The following is a 25,807-nucleotide window of genomic DNA, read 5'->3' on the forward strand; positions in this document are numbered from 1 at the left end:
GACCCCCCAAAATGGCACTTATTCTGCTCCACGTTGAGCACTTCAAATTAGGGAGAGTGAGGGGCACAGTTTTTGCCTATTTCTCCATCCAAAGTTTTCAACTAATTAGTCATTGTCATGGTTTTGTTCGGCTTCAATGTAATGTTACCAATGTGTAAACATTGGATGAGCGATTCTGTGATTATAGCAACTTTATAGGCCTGTGGTACAAAGCCTGTTTCTAAAGATAGATTAATCAAGTCTAATATAAACATGTTTATTAAAGGTAAAACAGCAATTTGGTTGGAAAAGACATGTTGTTTTAGAAGTTAGCTCAGTGAGGTCTATGTGTAAGGTAGCTGTTGTACATGAAGATCTATCTGTACTATTTGTGGGTAAGTTCGGATGAATTCTTTCCCTAAAGCTACAATTTTATTCATAAAGAAATTCATGAAGTCATTGCCGCTCAGAGTTAAGGGAATACTAGGCTCAACAGAACTATAGCCCTTTGTCAGCCTGGCTATAGTGCTGAAAAGAATCCAGGGGTTGTTTGTATTGTCTTCTATTAGTGATAAATCAAATGCTGTTCTGGCATTACGGACTTTGTTTTGAAACATGATTAAACCATTTTTCCAGGCTAAACAGTGATTCTTCTAAATTAGTGGAACACCACATCCTTTATAAGTTCCGTAAAGCCTCCTTTAAGTTGTGCATTTGTGAATTTTACCATGGAGATCATCTTCTCTGATCCACTGCTTTCTTTTTTAGAGGGGCAACAGTATAAAGCATCATATGCAGTGTGACTGCAGAATAATCAACTAAATTTCCTTAAAGTTGTTCACAGCATTTTTCACTTAAGCACCTGCTGTACTTTCTTCCAACTGCTGTATAGTCCATTATTGTAAATTCAAATCTTATTAAAAACTGGTGTGACAAAGAAGAGTTATGGGGATATTTTGTTAAATTATAAAATTTTGGGAACAAACAATTGGATCTAATAATAATCTAAACATCACCTCTGATCAACCCACAATCAGTTGAACAGTAAATGAAACCTTGGCCTCATTTAACCACGTTACAATAACTGTCCTTGGATATTAGTTTAAGAAACTTATCAACAAATGTCCAGCAGGTGTCCTCATGCACTCATGATAGGGAATTGGTTGTGACAGCTTTCTGAAGCAGTTCACTGTGTGCAGAACGACTAGTGTTTGTGTTTCAATAAATAGCCCAGATAAAACAAGCAGGTCGTTCAGACAAATATCACCAAGTTGCATATTGAATGACTAGAGCAAATGGTGCATATGGCACCAAAAATGACTCTGTCACATGTAAAATATGAAGATAATATCCCTGCTTTAACTGACCTGGTTTGGGTCTGTAGTCTTTCAACAGGGGGGCTTTATTAAAACCATAATACTAGGCCGGGGAGTCTATCTCCCCATAATAACAGCACTCTGAAAATGAAGAAGGCTAAAAATATTAGGTTTTTTTTCCATTATGCGATGTCATGAGAATGAGATGCACAGAGACTGTTTGTCTCACTCTCTCTCTTTTATTACATATTTACTAGAGTCATATGTAGACACAATGATGTGTTTTCACTGGGTAATAGAGATGTGAGAGTGGCGTCATTGAGAGGCAGTGACAAATCCTGCAAGTCCAAATAATAATGACAAAAATAGGATAAAAGCAGTTTAAAAAATTGAATTTGTTAACATCAAAGATGACCCTACATTAACCAATGGAAATGTGAAATTGCATTCGCATTTTTGTTTCACTTCAGTCTCATTTTTGCATTAAATCACATTGACGAAGTTACTACATCATCTGTGAGGGAGGCCTTTACAATGGCAGTCTACAGTCATACTTGGTATAAATAATTTGCTACTAGAAACTGCGGCCCTCTGAATCTAATGCCCTGTAAAACTTTTGTGTCAAGTCAGTGTTGAGGGTGAGAGTCCTCAAAGGAAAGCTTTGTCTTTGCCTGAACTTTGTTTGTCTGAGCACCCCACTCCAATTATACATACACAATGAGGGAGACAGAGGAAGCTGAACAGATTCCTCCAAGGACACCATGCTGCTGACCTGAATACCAATGAAATAAACAGTAGGCAACAAAACTGAAGTTTGTACAGCAGCGATTCAGCTTCATGCAACTTGTTTTAAGCAAAGTACAAGTAAAGATGGTGCTTGTTGTTCACCTCCATTATGAAAAATGATGCTGTGCAGTGTCAAAATGGATCCTTCAATTGTTTATTTATTTATTTTATATTAGCTCAGTGCACTGCCACCTGAGGGGAAAAAAAACGTGGAAATAGACAAAACACAAATAAATTAGGAAGCATCTTCAACAATCTGGCAAAACAAAAGCACCATTTTCAAAATAACGCCCTAAACACTGCAAAAAGAGAAAAGAGAAAGAGCCTACTTAAGAAAAAGAAGCATAGGTTTCTCTCTTGCGTTGGTCTAAATAGTGCCATTATAGTTTGGACATTGAAGAAGAACTTGGATTTGGATCAAAGGAGCAGAAACGTTTGTTTTAAAGAGTCTACAGTCTATTTGATCATCTTGACAAAGTCTAATTTTTAATTGCACTGTACCCATGTTTTCAATTTACAGAGGTGTGAGAGGAAAAGCCCTCGATGGGATGTTTGTATAGAGTATAAATAGCTCAATAGTAACACGGAGAGAGGGAGGGATCGGTGGAAGAGGAGGTGGGGTGACCCCCCCCTCCCCCCGCGTCTGTCGCAAAACAGACAGCCAGCCGGCGGGGACTCCGCCAGCCTCGCTTCATTAACAGTCCGGTGGTGCTCCTGAGCCATTTTTGCCATTTGTAGACTCACCTAAAACACTCACAAACACGTTTGTGAAGATGCCGCAAGTCGATGATCATCGGTGGTTCCGAAACATGTATCTGAACTCGGTTTGAGTTTAGAGTTGAGGCGCGCGAAAAAGGAAAAGACACAAAAGTACAAACGTATCGACACGGGACATCAGAGAGAAGACTTGGGTAGGCTGCTGCGTGAGATGTCTCTGTGTTTGGAGAGCAAGTGAAGCAAAAAATGGGAGCTAATGTCACCCTATGATCTTTAGTGCTACTAATGTAACGGTGTTTGTGTGTGATGGTGTTTTTATTACTCAGACATTACTATGCTCAGCTGTTATATTATGTGTCATCAGTCAACACTGTTGATTGTCCACTCTTAGTGAACTGCAGCCACGCAGCTTGTGTTCTCAACTGAGCTGGGTTCAGTCAAATAAGATGGAGTCCTCTAAAACGAGGTGGTGCAGGTGATGCATTCTGCACAATTTCCTGCTTTCCATGTGGTCAGTGCAAGCTCAGGTCTGAGTGTTTGTGAAGGGCTCACACTCACTGTAGGAGGGCAGCCTTTGGTGCATGTAATATTTGCCTACATTTACATTAGATTAGATGTAAAAACACATTTATATGGGTCAATGAAACCATTCAGGAATACACATATTTCTATGATGTTTTGCTGTTGCATGACGTGTCACTTTAGGTTTCTTTCGTCTGAACGTGGCGTCAGGAAGTCTTTGCATATGTCTTTCTGCACAAGTTTGTATGTTTTTTTACGTGTATGCTTTTCCAGTATATTAACTTACACATCTACCCAAACTAGAAGTGTAAACGTTTGATTTACTGACAAGATGTTTTACAAATGAGCGGCTGTGTGATTTGGTACTTTGATAATCAGAGCAGCATAGGGTTCAGATGATTAAATGCATTCACTAAATATATTTTACCTGTCAAGAGTAGTGATATACTAAACATGTAAGATTCACGTGCACCAAAACAATTTGTAAATACATTTTAGTACACTGACTATGTGCATATTTCCAAAAATTTATTCCTATATGAATTTTAAATGCATTTGCTTCCTTTAATGTGTCAAATACATGGGGGCGGTAGTCGCTCAGCTGGCAAAGGCAGTCGTCCACGGACCACAGGGTCAGTGGTTCGATCCCCAGTGCTGGTTATATGTCGAAGTGTCTCTGGGCAACCCCCAACAGCCCTTTCCCATCCCCAACTGTGCAGTGCCGGTCCAAGCCCGGTAGAAATTGGGGAGTGTTGTGTCAGGAAGGGCATCCGGCTTAAAAACTGCCAACTCAACATGCGGACAATGATCCACTGTGGCGACCCTGAACTCATGGGATAAGCCGAAAGGACAAAAAAAACACCAAATGTGTCAAATACATCTTGAAATCAGAGGAAATGTATTTATCCTACAAATGAAAAAGCATTATCCTAGTGGTAATTAGGACAGGAACCACAATCATCTAAATTATGTATTTGTTATGGAAATGTATTGTAATTGTAATACACACAGCATAAATGTTGTGTGTATTTCGGTTAACTGCACCCCTGAACAGTTCTGTGCTCCAATAGATTACTCAGATTTATTAGATGTTTCTTTCTCTGCAGCATACACTCAAGCAGATCTTTCCTTGTGGGATCTCTGTAGTCTATTTGCTGCCACATTCCTCACTTTTGCTTTAATTGAAATTCTAAACTGGATTTAATGTCACCTCACTTCGGCAAAAATGTGGCAGGATGTTTAGGACATATTCTACAAAACTGCGAGGGCTCTTTTATTGACAATAACCCAAGTTAGTGGTTATGGGGCTAATTTTGCCCACAGTGATGCCACCAGCTTTCAGAGATGGTCCCATCTGGTATAAACATGGACCGACTTTGTGCACTGCAGAAAAGATCAAATGCATCACTGCCACCTACTCTGACTTAGAGCGATCCGTCTTTATTTGGGTTTGTCAAAAAATGCCTATAAAGGGAAAAATAATGCTCAAATGAGTTTTCAACCACAGGCTTGGACTGTTGCAGTACTGCAATATCAGTTGGAAACAAGAAGACATTTGTTTTCTAGTTTTAAATTCATCAGAGGGTAGGGAGGTTTAGAAGTGAGCCAGTGAGCTCAAGTTTTTATCTGTTAAACTCTGAGAGGGAAAACATTAACATTCTCCATCTCAAATTTGAAACTTCCGCCCTCCCTTTCTCTCTCTTTCGCTCTGTCTGCATTAAGGAAATGGATAAAAAACTATGTTTCATTACCGGAAGGCAGAGGCATTTCCTGTTTTGTAATACTCTGATCACAAAGAGATTATTAGAACAGTGTCCTAAAAGGCATCTTTCTCTTCATCAGGCTGACACTTCTCTTTTACATTACTACTACCTGTAGCTACTCATGCAGGTATATGTTGTTCTATAAAGGCCAATGGCATCAGCAGGGATAAAGCCACTTAGTAAGTGGCTTGTCAGAGAGAAAGTAATCTTTAGGTGACCTTGCTGGCCCACGTGTGGGTGAGCATCTGCCTGACATATTTTCTTGTCTTTCAGGGATATATTGTGGAGCTGAAGTGACCAGCATGGTGCCAGTTTCAGACTTGAGCATGATCTGAGGATGGGGCTGTCTGTATGGGCCATCATGGCCATTGTGTGTAACTCATTGGTGGGTATCCTCATCCTCATCCTGTTTGTCATCCTCTACAAAGCCTGCAAGGTGCCTTCACGCCAAGAGAAAGTGCCAGTTGTAACATCGGAGCCAGAAGAGAAGAAGTCAGGAAAGAAATACCTGCTGACTGTGGCCTGTTCTTGACTTTAAGACACAGACTTGAAACGGAAACAACAAAACAACAGTTCGTGGATCTTCTGCGGTTCAAATATTACAGAAGAGCTGTAGTTTCTTAGAAGACTAACCTAAATGTGAAATTCAATGTTTTTCTTATTTGTTTCCTCTTCAGCAACTCTTGTCAATAATTTCACTCAGTGTTTGCTTTTGTCTTAGATGCTGTTCACATCTCTCCACCATCAGCTCTCTTTCGTCCAAGTCATTCAGAAGAGCTCAGAATAAGCTAACGGAATTAAGAGTTGAGGCAAGACCAACAACAGCAAACACATCTAATCCTCTTATATCTGCTGTGCATCACTGGGACTGTCCATCTGTCTGTTCACTTTTCTGTACACAAATTGCCTCTACTCCATTCTTTTTCATTGCTCCACAACAGACAACTGAGAGGATGTACAGGAGTAAGGGCAAAAACACTTGAATAGAAGAATTTGGAGATGGCTGAGAGATACAAGTATATTTTATAGAAGAAAAAGTGTACTTATTTAGCTAACAAGTGGCTTGGCATATTCCAGCTCCAGTGCTAATGATGGCAGCAAACAAATGACAGGTAGACAAACATCTGACATTGTCAGGAAGAAGAGAGATGCTGCTGTAGGAAGTGTGGGAGTAGAGAGACAGATGCAGACAAAGGGTGGATTTTTGGTGGAGATGATCAAATGCAGGGAAGCGGAGGCTTTCACGTTTTGTTTACAGAAAAAGGAGCTCAAGGCCCCAGTTTGACATACAAATCTCAGATTTCACCAATCCAGCACCCCAGAGATTAAGACTAACAGCAATAATGCTACTGGTGTCCCAGTGTGCCTCCTTTATTTATATACAATTGATTTTTTTTCTTTTTTAATAAAAGGGCTCTGGAAATATTTTATATTTATGAATATGAGTTTAAATGCATTTAGTCCAATCGGATCTTCACTTCGGTGTATTGCAACTTGTTATTTGTGGTTATTTGTTGATTTTAATGACTTAAATCATATATAATCAACAGATTAAATGGTATTGAGAATATGCTATAATTTAGCATTTTGCTATATTTTCACTGTGATAATTTGTATAATGCTAAATGACTTGTGGTCCTAAATTTATCATTTGTTTCTGATGTCTGATGGAATAAAAATATTACTCTTGTTTATAATTCAATGTTGCTATGTCCCTTTGGTGCATATTGTCAATTTTTTAACAAACGATATTGAGTCACTTGAACAACTGATCGTTTTTCTTGATGTCCTCAACTTAACTAATCAATGAGGAACACACTGACCTCAACAGTGACCCACATTCAGTTTGTCAGCTTTAAGCCTAAAATCCTTTTCTGTTCCAATGATCTAGCATTACAGCTAAGGGGGAAGGGGAGGAAATTCTGGCTGTTGTTATCGTCTCCGAGTAGTGAACAAGATCTTTATTATACAAATGACTGAGCATACTGTAATAATCTTTAGGTGCTTGTGCTTTTTATGTAGTTTTTCCATTCAATTCTATACTAATTTTGGGGAATTTATTTGGCAGCTACATGTGCATAATTCAGCTTATAATAAAAAATATTAATACAATTATTTTCTAAATACAGAAAATGAGGGTAGATTGAAGTTCCCCTACAAAAAATAAACAGTAGTCTTTCCTCAAATGACTCCTGCACAAAAATATCAGTGATAATATGATATAATGATAATTATACTTACAAAGTATTCTTTCCAAGTGCTAATAATAATTTTATTATTCTTAGTACTTCATGGACACGGGTGATTGCATGTAGGTGCTTTCATTTGTTTTACTCTGTAGTGATCTTCTACTGATGGATTTATCACAGATCTCTTGAGATAAATTATATAACTGTGTAATGTCATTTGTTTGCAATTAAAATGAGTCAACTACATGTCCACTGAGTGTGTCAAAAAGAAAAAGATTGCAAATACACTTATGTAAATATGTAAAACAGTGGTTTACGGCATATATGAAACAGATGGTTGGGGCCTTTGGTGGGCTGTTGACTTGAAACCGCTCATCATCATAGTGTTTATCTGCTTCCCTTCTATTTATCTGCCTGCCAGTTTCCCCCTCTATCTCTTTGGCATTCTTTCTCTTATTTGTTTCTCTACTCCTTCATAGTGCCAGATCTATGCAAACTGGCCAGCACACATCCAGTGATTTACTCCATAATGAGCTGTTTAGATGAGTACAGTCTAAAACATACTGTTAATGAACCTTTGCACTGATCTTCCATGTTTTTCAAACTAGATCTATTCAAGAAAGTCATGATTATTATTTGTATAACCTAATTAATAACGAATGAAAACCCACAGTAAGCCCTGTTCAGCTTCTTGTATCCATCAAACTTCCACTGATCCATCCATCTCAGGAGACAGAATTATAGTGTGGATGATGTTTACTTCATCCAGTTAGAATTAAGCATGGCTTCTGAACTCAGCAGTCACATCATCACCCCATTTATGGTAACGCATTACACTGCAGCAAACAAATTTCCTGGGTTCTCCAATGGTAGTAGAGTGGGAAGAGGGTCACTCAGCTCAACATGATGTTATATAATGATCGGGACGAATAATGCAGACAGAGAGATTACTAATAAACATGTGAAGGGCCAGTAATCTGCAGATCCATCTGCACTACTGGAAGGGTTGCATAATGCACATCAGTCCAAACTGAGTCATGGAAAGTCTCTCTCTCTCTCTCTCTCTCTCTCTCTCTCTCTCTCTCTCTCTCTCTCTGTGTGTGTGTGTGTGTGTGGCCTACTATCAGATCAAATGTTAATATGTTCTACACTCTAACTGCATAAAATGTATGGATATAAAAATAATCTTATGTAATTTGAAATTGTATTTAGGTGCCCCAACCACAGCATTTCAGGTTTCAAGTGTGTGAAACAGACTGAGATAGGAAGTGAATTTTGACGTACTAATTTATGAAGTATAATGAGTAATTTGTGTAAAGTGCTTGTGGTTTTGGAATGGTGTTTAGGTGCAGGAATGAATATAGTTGCTTTACTTGTGTTTGAATAATTACTGACACAATTTTAATCATACTTAATCAGATTTGCATACCAGAACCCCCAGGGGGGTCCCCCATGGTGTCATTAAATCAAGTTTGACAGTAGTGCAACTCTAATTTCAAAATTATTATAATTCTGTATAAATTTGTTAGAATTAATGTTTATGCTGTCAACAGAGTTCCAATTATAGTAGGAAACAAATGGAAACAATGATGATAGGACAAGCATCAATACAGCAGAGAAAAGTATGTTAGACGCAGAAAAAAGGAACATTGTCTCCCTAACCTGCACACATTTCTTTCATTTGTTTTAAACCACAAAATAAAAAGACTGACATTTAAACTCCATATGTGCTGCTTTATTCATATCTGATTCACATGCATGATCAGAAGTAAGGACCTCAAAGTGCTTTGAATTTGAAAAAAACACATTAACACTTCACCTTACAAGTCCTTACTAATGTCTCTCCTGTTGTGTAGAATTAGACTGCCACCTGCTGGCTCAAACATTATTGTGCTCCTCATTTTGTCACCGCACTTTTGGCTGCTGCTCTGGCTCATTAGCTGCCAAGACCCCTCTCTATTATGCTAAATGGTCTGCACTTATATAGCACTTTTCTACCTATTTTATTTTCTACCTATTGGCCAAAGAGATGATCGAGAAAAAAAAAACATACTCACAAGAAGCTTGCCGAAGCCAAAGCTAAAGCTTCTTATTCACCCATTCGCACTCACAATCACACACACACACACACACACACACACCAATGGGGGAGCTGCTATTCAGCTGGCCAACACTCATCGGGAGCAACTAAGTTGGGGTTCAGTGTCTTGCTCAAGGACACCTCGACGTGTGACCGGAGGAGCTGGGGATCGAACCACTGTGAAATTGATGGACGAACGTTCTACCTTCCTGCGCCACAGTCCCCCTCTATTACTGTGCTTTTGCTGCTCTCTGCTGGTAATTGTAGGTAAGAACAATGTACAGTCATTTGTAACAGACTTTCAACCTTCAATTGACGTGACAGATGCTTTTCTTCTGTACCATTAACGATAGCTCAAATAAGTGCAACTCTAGATCTATGCGACTTTAAGTATACTTATATTATATTTTAACAATTCATTAATTATCAGGTTCCTGATTTATCCTCACGTATTTACCAGCACATTTTTGAATTGTAAACTGCTACCAAATAAAACATTACAATCTGGAGTCTGGTAGTATGAGTATAAGTAGTATAAAGTCGCAATGAAAATAAACATTTAATATTAATGATAGGAATTTATTGTGTTATACTCCAACACTCCAGTATGTTGCAGTGTTTGTTTTGTTTTGACTTTGTTACAGTTTTAAAAGATTTGTTTTTGATAAATCATACACACAAAACATTAGTTAAATGTTTACTGCATCTTTTAAACATTTGCTGTATTTATTTAATGCTTTATTTAAAACACTTTCATGCCCCAGCCTCATAGTAAGTAGTAAAGACTCTGGTTAACTTAAGTACAACTGTCACAATGTAAAAAAACCCAGGCAAGGTTAGCACAATTAATGTAATAAAGGCTAAACTGAAAAAGCTAAAACCATCCAGAGGGTCTGATGGTCCATTGCATCATGTGATGTGGTTCCAAGAGGTCTCCAGACAGGATTCCAAAGTTTCATAGATGATCAGACACAGTGGCAGAGATGCCATTTGTATTATTACAAGTGTACTTGAAGCTGTGGTTTTACTGAAGACTAACGAGTCTTTAAAGCTCCAGAATAAGGAGTTAATTAACTTTCAGGCCGGTGGGTAAAAGTGATTTGTTTCTGACAGTGTATTTCTACTATCAATGTAATATTATAGTCATTGGCCGTGTGGTTTTAATGGAGAATTATATTAGAATAAAACTAATCACATAAACTGAAAACTGCATCAGCAGACAAAACACTTATGATAGAGAATTTCACATATAGTGTTATGATTCCCTCAGATTAGACAAAATCTGAATCACTGACACTCCTCACTTTGCTGGGGACCACATTGGTCCTCTTCAAAAGGCCCGTTTTGAGTCCCCGGGCCCTAGCTTGTGATACCCCACCCGGAAGTGGGTGGTGGAGTCACCGTCACCCAACTGGTCACACCACCGTCGGCATCCTGCGTGCTGGGATGTAGCTCGCCACCGGAGAACAACTGAGATTTTTATAAATCTGATACCACTCACAGTCTCTGCGATAACTCATCGAAACGACCAGTTATATTTAGTTTTTGGGCGAAAGAAGCAAGGAGGCGCGCTGCCAAAATGATGGAAGAAATAGATAGATTTCAAGTGCCGAGTGCCGTGCAGGAGGCGGAGATGCAGGCTGAGATGCAGCCGCTGGTAAGTCACATCCAGCAGAGATGATCGCTCAATGTTTTGGTGTTGTTTTCTTCTTTAAAAAGATAGAATTGTTAGCTACGCCAAGATGCTTATTGCATGAGGCCTGCCGTATCATAATGTTATGATTTGGGATGCCGAAAAATCCATCACCTGCCATGCGTAATGTTAGCTGATGTGCCAGTAGATCTTTTTCAATAAGTTTAAATCGCTGTAAAACAATAACATGTGAAAATGTCAGTTTAATAAATCAGATAATAATTCATTTGCTGGTAAAGAGGGGTTTTGTGCCTTAATGTAACGAAATCAGCGTCCAGTCTGCTGCGTAGTGAGCAGCATCCGTCATGTCTGGCGAAAACAAGCATCCCATCCCATCACTGATCCTACATCCTGCATCCGTGCAGCTAAAGTGTCACCTCACCACAATTACTGAGTGGCTCATATAGGCTCCATGCGTGTATGTGCCTTTAAACCACCGTAATTTGACTTAAAAAAAATAAATCTGTGTAAATTGTTTAGCGGTGCGCTCCGTGGCCTGTAGCGGGGCCCTGGGTTACTGCAGCCTCCAGGGCGGCCTTTGCTGCCCACGACCGGGGCCGCTAGAGAATCAGGCTAGACCCACAGTAATATGACCTGCTGTCCTGAGATGTCCGCATATCATTCATCAGCGTGTGTCATGTAGCCACTGATTAAAAAGGGATATGAAATGTAGGCGAGATGTGTGCGTTGTTTTCTAACGGGTTTCCAGAGCAGATTTTTTAGTTTTTGCTCTTTTTGAAACAAGCTATACATAATGATTCATGCACTGGGATTCATTACATATAAAGTAATTCCCCTTCACGTTTTATCTATTTATGACTATTTACTGTTTATTCAAGTTGTCTGGGCATAGAATGATCTATAATTCATTACAGAAAACATATTAATTATTCATGGATGCCTCAGTAATGCCCATTTCTGCTCATCTTTTTGTCCATGCAGGACCCGGCCTTGTCCACAACTTCAGAGGGGGACTCAGACACAAGGGAGGGGGAACCTGTCACCATCAACTACAAGCCCTCACCCCTGCAGATGAAAATAGGTAAGAGTAAGTCAAGTCTACAGCATGTAATTGTAATACATTTTACTCAGTTGTAAACTATCCCATAAATAGTAACCTGCTGTCAAAAGAGTAACTTTTGCTGTAAGGCAGAGGATACTTTGTACAAATTGTGTTGAGACATTTTCTCTGATAGGGTGATGGTATGTAAGGATCAGTTTTTGGAAGAACATCCTGTCTCAAGGCAAAGGAGATAATACTCATTGTTATGTGAGCAGCAAATATATTAATTATCAATTTATCTGTCAGTTTTTTTAGCAATCCAATAATTGTTTTAGTTATTAATATGCCACAAAATAGTTTTTTTTTATGTTTTTTCCTGAACAACGTTTCCATGACCCAAACCAGGTTCTGTTTACACTGACAATAGATACAGATATATTAGAAGCTAGTACTAGGTTTAGAACAAATCTCATTTCCATTTCTCAATGTTGGTATGCTGAGTAAAACGTGAGTAAAGAGAATGCAATAATTTATCGATCATTAAAAACATATTTTTACTTGAAAATAGTACAAAGACAACATTCACTGAGAAACTTAATCGTTTGAGATTGGGGCATGTTTTTCACTGTGTTGCATCTCTTCCTCTTCTAACAACAATCAGCAACTAAGGAAACCTGTTGCTTTAGTTTTGAAAGTGCTTTTTCATCCCACTTGCTTGATATAAAATTTCAACTGGTCAACAGTTCAGGGCATCCATTATCATCATAATGTGCCAAATGTTTTCAATGGATGACGGGTTTTGACTGCAGGGAAGCCAGTTTAGCAAATGGACATTTAGACTACAGAGTCATGCTGTTTTATTACATATAGAATGTGGTTTGTCTTCACTAAAACAAAGAAGGCTTCTGTGAAAAAGATGTAATCTGGGTGGCAGAATATGTTGCTTGAAAACCTACTGTTCAGCGTTAATGGAGTCTTCACTGATGTGCAAGTTTCCCATGCTGTGAGCACTAATGCAGGGGTTCTCAAACCTGGTCTTCAAGCCCCCCCTGCTCTGCTTGTTCTCCAGTCATCCCTGCCATATTCACTGCAGATCATCGGGTCAGGTGTGTTTACTCAGTGAGATGCTGGAAGATACCATCTTGATGGTGGAGTGGGGGAAGACAAAGTGAACTGATGCCTTCGAGCTTCTGATTGACTGAACACAGTCACAGATAATATGCGGTGGGTAGTATGGGGGTAGTTGGAGAATAAATAGGATAGGGGGTTTTATGAACCAGGGTCAAAAATGAAATTAGAAAAATCAAATGAAAATCAAAACAGTTACATTTCTTAGTTTCAACATTTATTATATTTGTGCTATTTACAATGAAAAAATATGTTTCAAATGATTTTCAAATCCTTGTTTTCTTTTTATTTACACTTTATCCCCACTTTGCTGCCAATGGGTTCTATCAATCATTTATAAAGTTTGTTGTCAGGTACATCTTAATTAGCAAATAGATGTTTAATGTTTAGATTGAGCCTCTTGTGTTTAAGAAAAGCACAGTCCCTAACCTCATTTCAGCAAGTTCACTGGTAAACATCACTTATTTCCTAGCTACTCTTTGCTAAAGCCTAAAGATACTAAATGTTTAAAATGACTGAAAAAGCGTGACAATGTCCTTTTTAAAATTTAACTCAAGCACCCACATGCATATTGATTGTGGAGCCGCATTAATTGCTATATTTGCACTTCACATTATTCGGTTTGTCTTATTCTTTGCAGTTGTTCCAACATCTAAACACTGTCATAAAATGTCCTGTCTTTAAAATATAATCTGAGCATTGTTCTTTAATTGTGCCTGTTTGGTATATGTCCTTTAGCTTTTGTGACCTTGAGATGGAAAAGTACATTTGCTGATTTTCTAAAACTCTTTTAAGGATTGAAATGTAATGTTGATAACTCTTGGCACAATAAAATTATACATTAACATACAACATTTCTAGCATTTTTAATGCTGTTGACGAGAAACAAATGAGAGAAAAGGGAGGCTAAAGCTTTTGAAGTCACACAGAGTGTGTTGGTATTGCTGTATGTTAATAAAACCTGGTCTGTGGGGATGTTGAGGAAGAGAAAATGTCAGTAGTAGAAGTCAGATTTAAAATTGGTACCATTCACTGGTCGTCACACTCATTAGTGAGAATTTGTGCTTTTGTCCTCTTTGGTAATGTGTCAGGGTTGTTTCATCCGGTGTTAACTAATAAACTAAAAGTGACAACAGAAAGTTGAGAAAAATATTTGTATTAGCAAAACAATGCTTTACATTAGTCCACTATGAAGCTTTATTAGCTTATAAGAAAATTGCTACATTGGATTGCACATGTCCTCCAAGTCTTGGCATAAATATTAGTTCGGTCTTGTTCCATCACTTTTGGCTTTTGGTGCAGTTTGTGTGTCATTTCATGCCTTAATAATGTATGTGTGTGTGTTACTTTGTGTCTCTTGTGTGCAGAACAACAGAGAGAGCTGGCTAGGAAGGGCTCATTGAAGAATGGCAACACTGTGGGTAGTCCAGTCAACCAGCAGCCCAAAAAAAACAATGTCATGGCCAGAACACGGTAAGTCAGCCAAGTTAGGGGAAAACACAAATATCCAGGTCGCCATCGACGTCTAAGAAAGACTTCGATTTTCTGTTGCTTGCTGGTATCTTTCTGTGAAATGACAGTAACTACAGTGCAGCCCAGTGGTAGATTGTGCTTATCACTTAGTTTGCTACTCTGGCTAATTTACCAAAATAACTGAGGCCAAAATTGAGTTTTTATACATATTCAGTCATGTCATGCATTAGGGGCGGCTATAGCTCAGTTGGTAAAGGCAGTTGCTTACGGACCACAGGGTGAGTGGTTCGATCCCCGGCCCTGGCTATATGTCGAAGTATCCCTGGGCAAGACCCTGAACCCCTAACAGCCTATTCCCCCTCCCCAGCGATGCAGTGCCGATCCAAGCCTGGTAGAAATTGGGGAGGGTTGTGTCAGGAAGGGCATCCGGCGTAAAAACTGTGCCAAATCAACATGTGGACAATGATCCGCTGTGGCGACCCCGAACTCACGGGATAAGCCGAAAGGAGATCATCATCATCAGTCATGTCATGCATTGATTCAGGGTTTGTATGATGTCCAAGTTAAAAAATTGGACTTTTTTCATACTTCTGTTGTTACTGTAGTTCAGCTGTGATGTTGCCCCCAGGCCCAGGTCCGCCTTCCTTTTCTTTCAACATCTGTGCCAACACTCGTCTTACCCAGCTCTTCCTGTTTGTAAATCTCTTTCCCCCACCTCCATCCTTCCTCTGTTGTAACCTTTCTGCTCCTTTGATTACTTCTCTCTCTCTCCCCATTTCTGATTTCTCTTCCCCACAGGTTGGTAGTGCCCAATAAAGGCTATTCCTCTTTAGACCAGAGCCCGGATGAGAAGCCTTTGGTGGCCTTAGACACAGACAGGTAAACACACACGCAGCAATACACTTTTTGCCTCTCTTTACTCTCTTTCTCAGAAATATGCTAACTTGTGTTTTTCTGTTTCAGTGATGATGATTTCGACATGTCGAGATACTCGTCATCGGGTTACTCCTCTGCTGAGGTGAGCTGCATGATATTTTACATTTATTCTCTGATTTACTCCCTCCCTGGCCTTCTTCTCCATCCTGCATATTCATGTTAATCCTGTAGGTGTGGGCTCCTTAGTAGTAGTTGTTGTTCACATGGCAAAGTACATTACAGTGTAGAGTTAATGGACAATAGATGGGACAGGAAAAACGTTGGGATTTTAAATGAAGACAATGCTTCTCTTTGCTTACAAACAAAGGGATTGTTTTGCTGAAAAAAGGCATCACAGTGGGACAGTAGTCATCACGTTTATGAGAAAGTACAGCCATCTGTTAAAGTGCCATGACTCGCTTTGCCATGGTTACAACTATAACTTTTAGCCAGTGTAAGTCACGACCAAATCTTAATATCTGCATGTTGTGGGGGCGTCTGGTAGTGAAGTGGTTGTCACATAACCACAATTTCCACCGTTGTAGACCTACTCACTACCATGATTTCCTTCCTGTCCAAGATGTCCACTATCAAATATAGCCCCCTCCCTAGCCAAAACACATATTTGTGGATGTTGAATTAATATTACAAAGTGATAAATTCAAAGAAAACATGTACTTCTTGTCATAAAACAGTGTGGGGTTTTTTGTGTTGTTTTTTACAATGTACATTGCAATTAACAATTGTGCTTGTGCCTTCCTCTAACCCATTAGTTCCTCTTTTTGGTTTCATAAAGCATTTTAACTTGTACAGCCTTGTTGCTGTGACCTAGCTCCTTCACTATACGTAGCATGAAGTGAAAAAGGATGTCTCCCAAAATGTCAAATATTTCTTTAAATGTCCCAAAGTGTAATGGCATGTGAGGTTGTGTGATTAGTGTTCCGATTTCACTGCAGAGTGTCTTTTTTCATGGTATAGTAAAAAAATATAGTAAATGTCTTGTACTGATGCACTGTACTGATGGGGGTGACCAATAATCTCTTCTGTCCCTCCACCCTTCTTCAGCAAATCAATCAGGATCTCAACATCCAGCTGCTGAAAGATGGCTACCGCCTAGATGAGATCCCCGACGATGAAGACCTGGATCTGATCCCGCCCAAATCAGTCAACCCTACCTGCATGTGTTGCCAGGCAACCTCCTCCACCACCTGCCAAATACAGTAACCCCAGTAATTTGACCTCCTTCCCCCTACCCCTTTCCACACAACATGATTCCCTGATCTTCATCTGCTGTGAGTTTACTTCACCGCCAGAGCGGCGACAGTGAAGCAATGGTAGAATATTGTACTGACAGTTAAATGCTATGATGATAATGACAAATAAACAAATTAACATTTAGAAAGTTTGGTTTAAAATCTAGGAGAAGGAACGAGTGTGAAAATATGTATTTAAAATGACACTAAAGATATTGGTTTCCTCCTATGGTAGGACATTCACTTGTGTTTGGCAGCCCTTTTCTTGGTGAACATGATGTGACATAACGCACTGATACCAGAAGAACAAAAGGTAGGATGGAAGCTGTTAAGTGATTTCAATCACCCTGAAGAATAAGAAACGTTATCATTGCTGCTGACTCAATTGTTCTGCTTACCTGAATTCTGGCTTGCATTTTTGCATTTTCCTGTTTTTTTGGTTGTTGTTTTTTTTGGGGGGGGTAATTTTTATTTAAATTCTTACTTTTTTAAACAGAGGTATCAGGATGATTAAATGTGTTGAAGTGAAGATATTTGAAAAGTGAGGATATCTGGTACTGTATTTTGTTGTACTGTACATGGTTGTTATGTAGCACAGGTTGGGTCATTGCCTCATTCACATCAATTTCAGCACTGCCGCTTTCTTTCACACACTGGCTTGGGATGTTTTATGACAGAGTGTATAGATGAATGTATGAACATAAATGGCTGAGGAACAAATTGCATGAAAAGCACCAGACTGAATAATTGAATGGAAAATAATAGGTAGCATGTTGCACATCAGATTTCAGCCCCATGTCTGTTGTGCAATCACATGCTACCATTGTGGAGCTAGCGTCACTTGATCTTCTGAATTTGCACTTTCTTCTTTAGTTATTTTGCGGCCATTTCTTTGTACTATTTCCTGCATAACAGTGACAGTGTCTTATCGGAAATGAAAAGGGAGGATTACATATCATTGCCCTCTAACACATGATGCTCACATGATTCAGATGCTATCAAGGCCAAAGGGTCTGGAGAGGGGCTTTAGGTTGTTTTTTTCAGTACACTTTGTTGTGTTATTTCCTGCTGAACCATTTTTATTCTTACACAGTGTATCACTATGGGAGCACACATGTTCAGTTACCTGAAGTATTTGCCCTCTCTCTTCTCTGTCTGCCACGCACACACATATATGTATATATATGCATATGCATGCATATTAACATGAAATGCCAAAAAAAAAAGAGTGAGATGGAATCCATTTGTCTCTTATGAGTAATAGATTGGAATACTTCTAGTAAAACTAGAAGAATCGTTGACTTGGAGAACCAGTATCTTTCATTTATGAGCCTCTCTCCCCTTGAAATCAGTTGATTATTTGCATTTAGAGTATGCCTTAAGTACAGAGAAGTTTAAACGATGTGTGTATTTATTGCCATATTGATAATTTAGTTTATTTATATGAGCATTTGCTGTTGGTGAAGTTTTTTTTTAACATTTAGACATGGGTGTTAATTGTTTTTAGTTGTTTCTTCCCGTTTTTTAAATGATTTTTCTTAAATTGTAAACACTTCCATTATAGTATTTAACAATGTTATTGTTATGTGTGATGTATGAAAACAACAAATAAACACAAAGCTAATGTAGCACTCCCTTTTAGTTTAATGCTTTTGTTATTACACCTGCATCTCAATATAGTATATAAGTATAAATAAAAGAAATCCCATTCTATATTAGACTGAGTCAATATATATATATATATATATATATATATATATATATATATATATATATATATAATGACTTAGTCTAATATAGAATGGGATTTCTTTTATTTATACTTTATGAACTCCATGTTACTGGTGTGATGTACAAAGGAAGTAATAAGCACATGTTTAGAAAGCAAAGAATTTAATGCTAAAACTTTTAATCAGTAATTATGTATATTGCAATAACATGGAGCCTGCTTTTACAGTCCCTGATTACAATACAATATGATCAGAAGTAAGAGTTTCAGTCTGAAGGCACCAACATCTAATTACAGTTGTCATAATGCCAGAGAGGAATAGATTTTCACTTCTGTAGCTTGTCTCCTACAAAGTTAACAATGCCTCACTTTACACTCTAAAATACTGGATGTTTTAAATGCAATATGTAGGCAGGTATAAAAAGAAAACAAATGACATTGACAATGTTTCGAGCTCCTTTAGTGGACAAATAATCTGAATCCCATTAGTAATATAAAAAATTACTAGACAAACAAATAATGCAGTGCACCAAACAAACACATACAATCATGCTACATGATGGAATTAAATGTTTATCAAACTTGTCAACAGAGCATGCTGCCTAGGACAGAAAATTGAAACGATTCGATTAATTTCTGTTGTGAGACATGTTGTGCTTCCATATCACCACCAGAGGGTGTTGATAGAAATGACCTTGCATCACATTATTCCCTGATAAAACGCAGTCCAGACCCAGAGTAAACACAGGTTTGTTTCAATGTACAGCAGCTGGCACTCTTGGTATAACAGACAGTCGTTCATATTGAAAGTATTTAATATCAGCATAAATAATTTGTTCATTCAGGTAGTATTTCTAAAGGTTGATAATGTACAAATTCCTCTCTGCTACAAAACCCTTAAAAGGCACAGATGTCCTTGCTCACGGTTTACACACTTCTGCATGAATCACAGTCTTGACACCAAAAAGTGCTTCAACTGCAGGTGAAAATGAACAATTCCCACTCTATTTTTAAAAAGCTATACCCTGTTATGTTTTCCTGCGCTATTTAAAATTCAAGCCTGAAAAAACAACACAAATTGAGACGCGTATGCTCATTTGCTCATGCTCTACGGGCCTTCCAAAGTATGTCCTTAGTTGCAAATATTTAAAGTTTATCATCATGGGACCACAGTTATGTTTCGACACAGCCTTCACCGACAAGCTCACAGTAGAGCTGATCAATACCCAACTCTGTATTTCTCTATATTATAGCTTTATCTTATTACGTTCTAATATTCACTTAACTACAGAATATTGAGTATACCATCTACCTAAACGGTACTCTGTTTAAACTATTTACATGATAATACTGTAATACTGGACATTCACCTTGTCTTTGACAGAAAAGAAACTGTACAGGTATTTATCTATTTGTGCAATTGTGTTAAAGAACTGCTGAATTCCCAATTTTTCGACACAAGGGGGGTATCTCAATTTTGCTGATTTGTAGTCTTTTTACCAGCTTCACTTGCAAAATAAATCTGTCATGCAAAGTGAACACATGTAGTGTTTCTGAAAACTATATATGCACTTTAATACAATTTGGATGGCAGATCCTTTTAGAAAAAAATCATACAACACAAAGGAAAATTATTACAAAAAGCAAAACATCTAGACCTGCCTGACAGACCCTGAATAACTGCTAATAAATACCAGTCACCCCAGAGAATAAAAGGGGGAAGCTCTGGTTTGATTAAGTCAGGTTTTTTTTTCTCCATATTACATAAGACGTAGGAAAACTGAATCGTTGTCTAGCTGGTTGAACTGTCTGACTCAGAGGGATTTTATGTGCACACCCGCCACACACACGGGTGTGTCTGTGTTTGCCTTTCTATCTACAGTGTGTAAGTGAGTCTCACACCCCTGCAGGGCTTTGGTCTCCAGACTCAGACGACGACACAGACATGGAGCAGCGGCGTCTTTTGGCCGCACTGGAGCCCAGGAGCATGCTGGGATGGAAGCCTGTGTGTCGGCGTGCATGTTTAGTCAGATGGTCACTCCTCATGAAGCACTTGTCACACATTGGACAGTTGAAGCGCTTCTCCCCAGTGTGTGTGCGGTAGTGACGTGTCAGCTCATCTGATCGGGAGAACTTCTTCCCACAGTCTTGCCAGGTACACGCGAAGGGGCGCTCACCTGAGGAGACGCACAAGTGTTGTCTTACATTACTTTAACTTTCATTTGATTACACTGATATCACAAGCTCCAACTTTAAAATGGTCATTTTGTTCTTCAACACTGTTTGGGGACCACAGATGTAAGATGTATAAAAATAAATATAAATAATATCATGTTTTCTATATTTATATTTTTTATTATATAGAAAAAAATGAAAGTGATAATCCCTTCCTTTCCAACATTTAATAATGGTGACAAATACAAAAAAGACCACAAAGCATGTTACACAAAATTAAATACATATTCTGTGTATGAACAAATATATTTCTACCTAAAAACAAGACTTTGATACTAAACGATGCTTTCAGGTTTGGGGTAAAATGAACCCCAGAGAGGTCATTGTCCCGATACATAAGAACAAACAGTTATGAAACTCCAATAACAGAAATATAAATAGACTTATTTGGGAGGGAGGGGCAATGTTGTGTAAAAGACTGTTTCAACACCAGGAACCTAGACCTGGACCCTAAACAAACTTTAAGTTTGACCTTCATTAGAGCTTTAACTCTGTTATCATCCCAGTTCACATGCTCATTCAAAAACATAATTTGAATTCCCTTGAAAGAGAGAGGTGTGCTCCTAACCAAAATAAGAACACACGTAACAATTTATAAGTGAGAGAACGAGCAGAAAGCTTCACTATAAATACAAACAAAAAAACAAAACGTTTTGGCAAACTAAAACTCTACAAACAGCATTTTCTAGGAACATTAACAGAACATATTGCAATGGTGAGTCATGACAAGATTCTCCTGAAAAACAAAAACAAAAAAACAAAAAACGTGTATGACTACCCCCACCCCCTTCTCCACGTGTTGCCCTAAACCACATGCCTGCTCTTGTTTACAATGTGACGGGAGGGGAGGAGGGTGACGTATGAGGAAGTAGTGGTGCAGAAAGGTTACCTCCGGACAAGAACATGTGGGTACAACAGTGTCGCAGTGACCTGCATGTGAATCAAAAGCCAAAATGTCAAAATGTACAGAACATTTCCTCGCTGTTAACACAAAGATGATGTCTCTCCTGTTAGATCACACGCGAGTGATAACAATGATGTTAGTGTTTGGGTAACATCATGGCTCAGTGTGATGTAGGATTCTTATTGCAGATCCTCTGTGCATCACAAATATGGGCGGCAGTACGCGGTGTTCCCAGAGCTCAGTGTGGGTCGGCGTCAACAGAACATTAAAATACACCCCCTCTATCTCACACACGCCCCCCTCCACTCTCAGCCATTTCTCTAACCCTAGTCAGACCCCCAGCAGGGACAAATTCATGGGACTGTCTTTCCTGTAACCTGTTATTCATTCGCAGGACCATGTGGTCTCTCCCTTATCACTCTTAACATAGACCAACGTGGACAAAGGGCCTTGATACCAACCCTGTTACATCAAATTAGACTAATAATGACGTCATATTCTTAGTGTTGTACCTCTTAGGCTTATTTCATTTTTACAGATGTCACTTATATACAACGTTTGGCGTCACAATAAAATACTATTTTTGAGTTTTGACCAGTGTAAAAAATAATTTCACAAGTGGTCAAGTTTTCGAGTCAACCGAGCCATTAGTTGTAGGCGTGCCCCCCCCTCCACCCAGCTCCAGCTTCCACTTACCGGTGTGCACCCTTAGGTGGGCTTTAAGATGGGACGACTTGCCGTACATCTTCCCGCAGCCGATAAACGGGCAGAGGTGCCTCTTCTCTGGACCCTCCTGTCTCGTCTTGCTCCGGGACTGTTTGGGTCTCACAGTGCCCCGGCTGTCCCCGGGACTTAACCGGCAACTTGGCCGCTCCACCTTCTCCTGTGTGCTGGCGTCGCTTCCCCCGAGGCATCTGCTGCCTCCCGCGCTGATGGCGTTTGATGGACTGCATTTGTTCAGGTCCAATAAAATCATTGCCACCATCAATAACGTCCTGTGCTCCTGGTTCTCTTTAGGCATGTCCTCTGTCCGCCCCGGCTGTCGGCTGGGGACACAGTCTGCAGAGACATCAAGCTCCGACATCACTACAGCAGATCCGGGTGGAGACAATAACCAATGTATATGGCTTTATATTTTAAAACAATCTGTCAAAGCGGAGGCAATAAAGTAATCAGTCCACACTCCTCCCAGGAAACATGCACTTAACCATCCACACGTGTCGTCTTCAATGTGACTATTCCGCATAGGCTGCGTTTTCTTGTTGAGGTTGCAGGGCGGTTAAAATAACCAACCCCCCCTCCAGGAAAAATCACTGAACTGTCTGAATCGTCTCCCGGCACTTACTTTTGTCCTTCTGCTTCTGGATCCTTTTTCTCTACATCCCGGGTCAAAAGGTTCTGCGTTTGCCGATCGTGTTATTGCGTCTGCGTGTATTCCGCCCCTCGGTGCGCTCACACACATGCGTCAACTTGTCCTATTTTATTAGGAGGAACACTTCTCTCAACTATAAGAAACAATTTCGCGGAATCCCACGGTGTCATAATAAAAGAGGGCTGTGATTGGCTGAGATGAAACGTGACTCGTTTTTTGGAATTGACTGTTCAAGAGATTGAGTGAGGGGAGACTGGACCAATCACAGACGAACCGAAGGGCTGGACTAGACTGATGCTGCCTTCAGGCACATATAAATACATAATCCAAAATAAGTATTTCAGCTGCAGCTAAAATTGCTGCGTACCTAAGCACTCCTATCTAAAATACTAATACATATGTCATAATCGTATGACTGAGAGCTAGTTCCATAGTTATTACAAACTTTTGCGTTAACTTTGAAAAAAACTAACGAATGTGTGCTATACCGCGGGGTTTTAAAGAGTGTAAAATGCACCATCAGCAAATGTTGTCTGCCTATCTTAAACATCACCACAAATATGTCTGCAGTCGGAATTAAATGATTATTTGATGCCACTAGGGAAAGATTTAAGAAAACACTACTGATAATTTATGAGGTGTTTCTTGACTTTATAGAAAGGAAACGTGGAGAGCAAAATAGCATTATAAATGTAATTTATTCTACCACAGCAATTTAAATCCAAATTCTTTACTGACTGAAATTGCATTTTCTACCGAACGGAGAGATCAGATTTCCGACACACTATAAAGAGGCACTGCCGCGTCAAAAACGGGGGGCTGGGTTCAGAATCACAGTACGCCCCCAGCTTCACGCTACTGCCAACAACTGCTGAGAGTGGACACTGCTGCTTATTGGAGAACCCTGTAAACCTTATTTTTGTACATGAAAACATGTTTTATTGTTATATACACATGCATAAATTGGTTTACATTTAAATGTAGCAAAAGGGTTTGGGTTTATAGATTTATAGGATACAGGCTTATCACAAGTCTATAAGGCTAAGTTTGTGCATGAAACCCACATAAAGGCCTATAGATAAAGACTATAGCCGTTAGGGTTGCTCAAGAACAGACATGCTCACCATCGCACCCTCAGCAACCCCTGAAGCTCCCACAGTTTACATTTTTTGAGTGGACAAATTAGATGCATTGCAGCCAGTCAAGGTCATACCGCGAGGTTCACGTTCAGGCCAGAGTCTATAAGCGGCTGTTGTTGACACAGATCGGTGCCAACAAGTGCAACTGCAAAATGTTTCCATTTGCTTTCACGGTCCTTTGCTTTCCACATTTTTAGCTACTTAAAGCAGTAACTGGTGTCTCATAGACTACATTTTTGGGATCGTTTATTTTATTTTTTGTTTGGGGGGGGGGGGGATATTATAAACAGTTATAATAATAACAATCAACATGCTGAAAATGATCCGCTGAGGCTCACGGGATAAGCCAAAAGGACAATAAATGAATAAATAACAGGCAGAGAAGAAAGCCACTCCTATGTCAAAAAAACTCTTAAGTTTCGGCTGAACCGTATCTGTCTGTCTGTCTGTAAAAGCAGATTTATTGCCATCCCATAATTTAAGTGTCCACTCTGCTCAGACGGTAAGACGGTGAAAGCTCCTATGCGTGCACATCCAAACAGGGACTGCACGGCCCAATCCGCGCTGGAACTCCGCCTCCGCTTTGCTTGATTTGGTGAGAGGACTCCTACATTTCCAGGAAAAAACAACCTGGTTGAAACTGGGGTCTTGGCCGGACGTGTACTCTGCAGCCCCAGTAAACATTTCAGTGGAAGAGGAGGAGCTGTTCAGCTGTTCTTGCTCCCCGCTTCCCTTCTCACCAAAGTGCAATAGTTGAAGAGCGTGCATCGCATCTGGGTCACGCTGTTGCGCTGACTGTGACGAAGTTGTTTTTCTATTATATTTCTAAGTGTGCAGGCGGGCGCGTGCCCGCAATACATTGTGCCAGAAAGAAGGAAAGGGGCACGTGCGTAATCTCAGTACAGAACAGAACGTCCCTTCCCTTGCGGAGTAGCAGTTCCCTTAAATGAATCGTGCCACACACCCTCAGGCAGAAAGATAAGACGAGGGTGCAGAGGAAGAGGAGGACAGAGAGGACAGACCGGAGGCAGCAGCGTGTCGAGCACAGTGCTCATGATTCTTAGCCATTAAATAAACACGCTTATATTACATTATTCACTTTAGGAGTCAATACAGTCACAGTGACAGAAAGTGTATATTATTACCACTTAAGTTCTTAAGTTAGGAAATAGAGTAGTTAATATATTTCATCACTGTATTCATCTATTCAAACTCCATAAAAACGTAGGACATGAAGCTTATAATTTTCTTTTTTAAGGAGACAAGTAGTGTCAGAGACAGAGACATGGCATATGTTGTAGTGCATGTGGCATTTTATTGTAAGAGATATGGTGCAAGAGACTTTGTTACATCTGTATGTTACCACAGAATGCAATCAAGACTCACACTTCAACTCAAGAAATACCTTAGAGGTTAACTTACATCTAATTGATGTAGTACAAGTTTAATAGAAATCCAACAATCGTTTGTTATTCTCTTTTGGTATCAGTCCAAGTCAATATTTCAGTCTCATGGGACAACACAATTACTGTCCACCAAGCAGCACCTGTCCCAATCATGTCTCAGCAGCCAAGGAGGATTGACATCATGCCAAAACTGCAGAACAGCTTG

General features: G+C 39.4%; 2 protein-coding genes and 1 long non-coding RNA gene across 6 annotated transcripts; 2 read left to right on the plus strand and 1 right to left on the minus strand.

The window, feature by feature from the left end:
• The first annotated feature begins 2,714 nt into the window (after positions 1-2,714).
• LOC137136715 (uncharacterized) lies at positions 2,715-8,996 on the plus strand. The gene is made up of 2 exons (XR_010915617.1): positions 2,715-2,992; positions 5,357-8,996. It is a non-coding gene; the product is annotated as an uncharacterized lncRNA (long non-coding RNA).
• Positions 8,997-10,751: 1,755 nt separating this feature from the next.
• Positions 10,752-18,448, plus strand: fam219ab (family with sequence similarity 219 member Ab). Of its 3 annotated transcripts, none has more exons than XR_010915474.1 (7): positions 10,752-11,009; positions 11,988-12,087; positions 14,544-14,649; positions 15,448-15,528; positions 15,613-15,667; positions 16,630-16,856; positions 17,053-18,448. XR_010915474.1 is itself a non-coding variant. In XM_067520036.1 (7 exons), exons 1-7 carry the CDS (start codon positions 10,932-10,934, stop codon positions 17,087-17,089), a joined length of 612 nt encoding a protein of 203 aa, XP_067376137.1. In that variant the 5' UTR covers positions 10,752-10,931; the 3' UTR covers positions 17,090-18,448. The 3 variants fall into 3 exon arrangements, 2 of the variants coding, with proteins under 2 accessions (XP_067376137.1, XP_067376138.1); XM_067520036.1 differs by having other exon boundaries at positions 16,630-16,784; XM_067520037.1 differs by having other exon boundaries at positions 16,630-18,448.
• A 245-nt stretch (positions 18,449-18,693) lies between these two features.
• klf9 (Kruppel like factor 9) lies at positions 18,694-23,203 on the minus strand. 2 transcript variants are annotated; one of them, XM_067520057.1, is made up of 3 exons: positions 23,031-23,203; positions 22,382-22,744; positions 18,694-20,723 (listed from the first exon to the last, which is right to left on the minus strand). In XM_067520057.1, the coding sequence occupies exons 2-3, from the start codon at positions 22,704-22,706 to the stop codon at positions 20,443-20,445; spliced, it is 606 nt and encodes a 201-aa protein (XP_067376158.1). In that variant the 5' UTR covers positions 22,707-22,744; positions 23,031-23,203; the 3' UTR covers positions 18,694-20,442. The 2 variants fall into 2 exon arrangements, with proteins under 2 accessions (XP_067376158.1, XP_067376157.1); XM_067520056.1 differs by having other exon boundaries at positions 22,382-23,201.
• Positions 23,204-25,807: the final 2,604 nt, after the last annotated feature.

Source organism: Channa argus, chromosome 11 (assembly GCF_033026475.1).
Source record: "Channa argus isolate prfri chromosome 11, Channa argus male v1.0, whole genome shotgun sequence".
Taxonomy (NCBI): Eukaryota; Metazoa; Chordata; class Actinopteri; order Anabantiformes; family Channidae; genus Channa; species Channa argus.

Coding starts and splice junctions, on each gene's coding strand:
- klf9 (XM_067520056.1), bottom strand. CDS start 22,769: ATGTCGGAGCTTGATGTCTCTGCAGACTGTGTCCCCAGCCGACAGCCG. Junction 20,724..22,381: donor CCACCTAAGGGTGCACACCG/GTAAGTGGAAGC, acceptor GCGTCTCCTCAG/GTGAGCGCCCCTTCGCGTGT.
- fam219ab (XM_067520036.1), top strand. CDS start 10,932: ATGATGGAAGAAATAGATAGATTTCAAGTGCCGAGTGCCGTGCAGGAG. Junction 12,088..14,543: donor ACCCCTGCAGATGAAAATAG/GTAAGAGTAAGT, acceptor TCTTGTGTGCAG/AACAACAGAGAGAGCTGGCT. Junction 15,529..15,612: donor GTGGCCTTAGACACAGACAG/GTAAACACACAC, acceptor TTTCTGTTTCAG/TGATGATGATTTCGACATGT.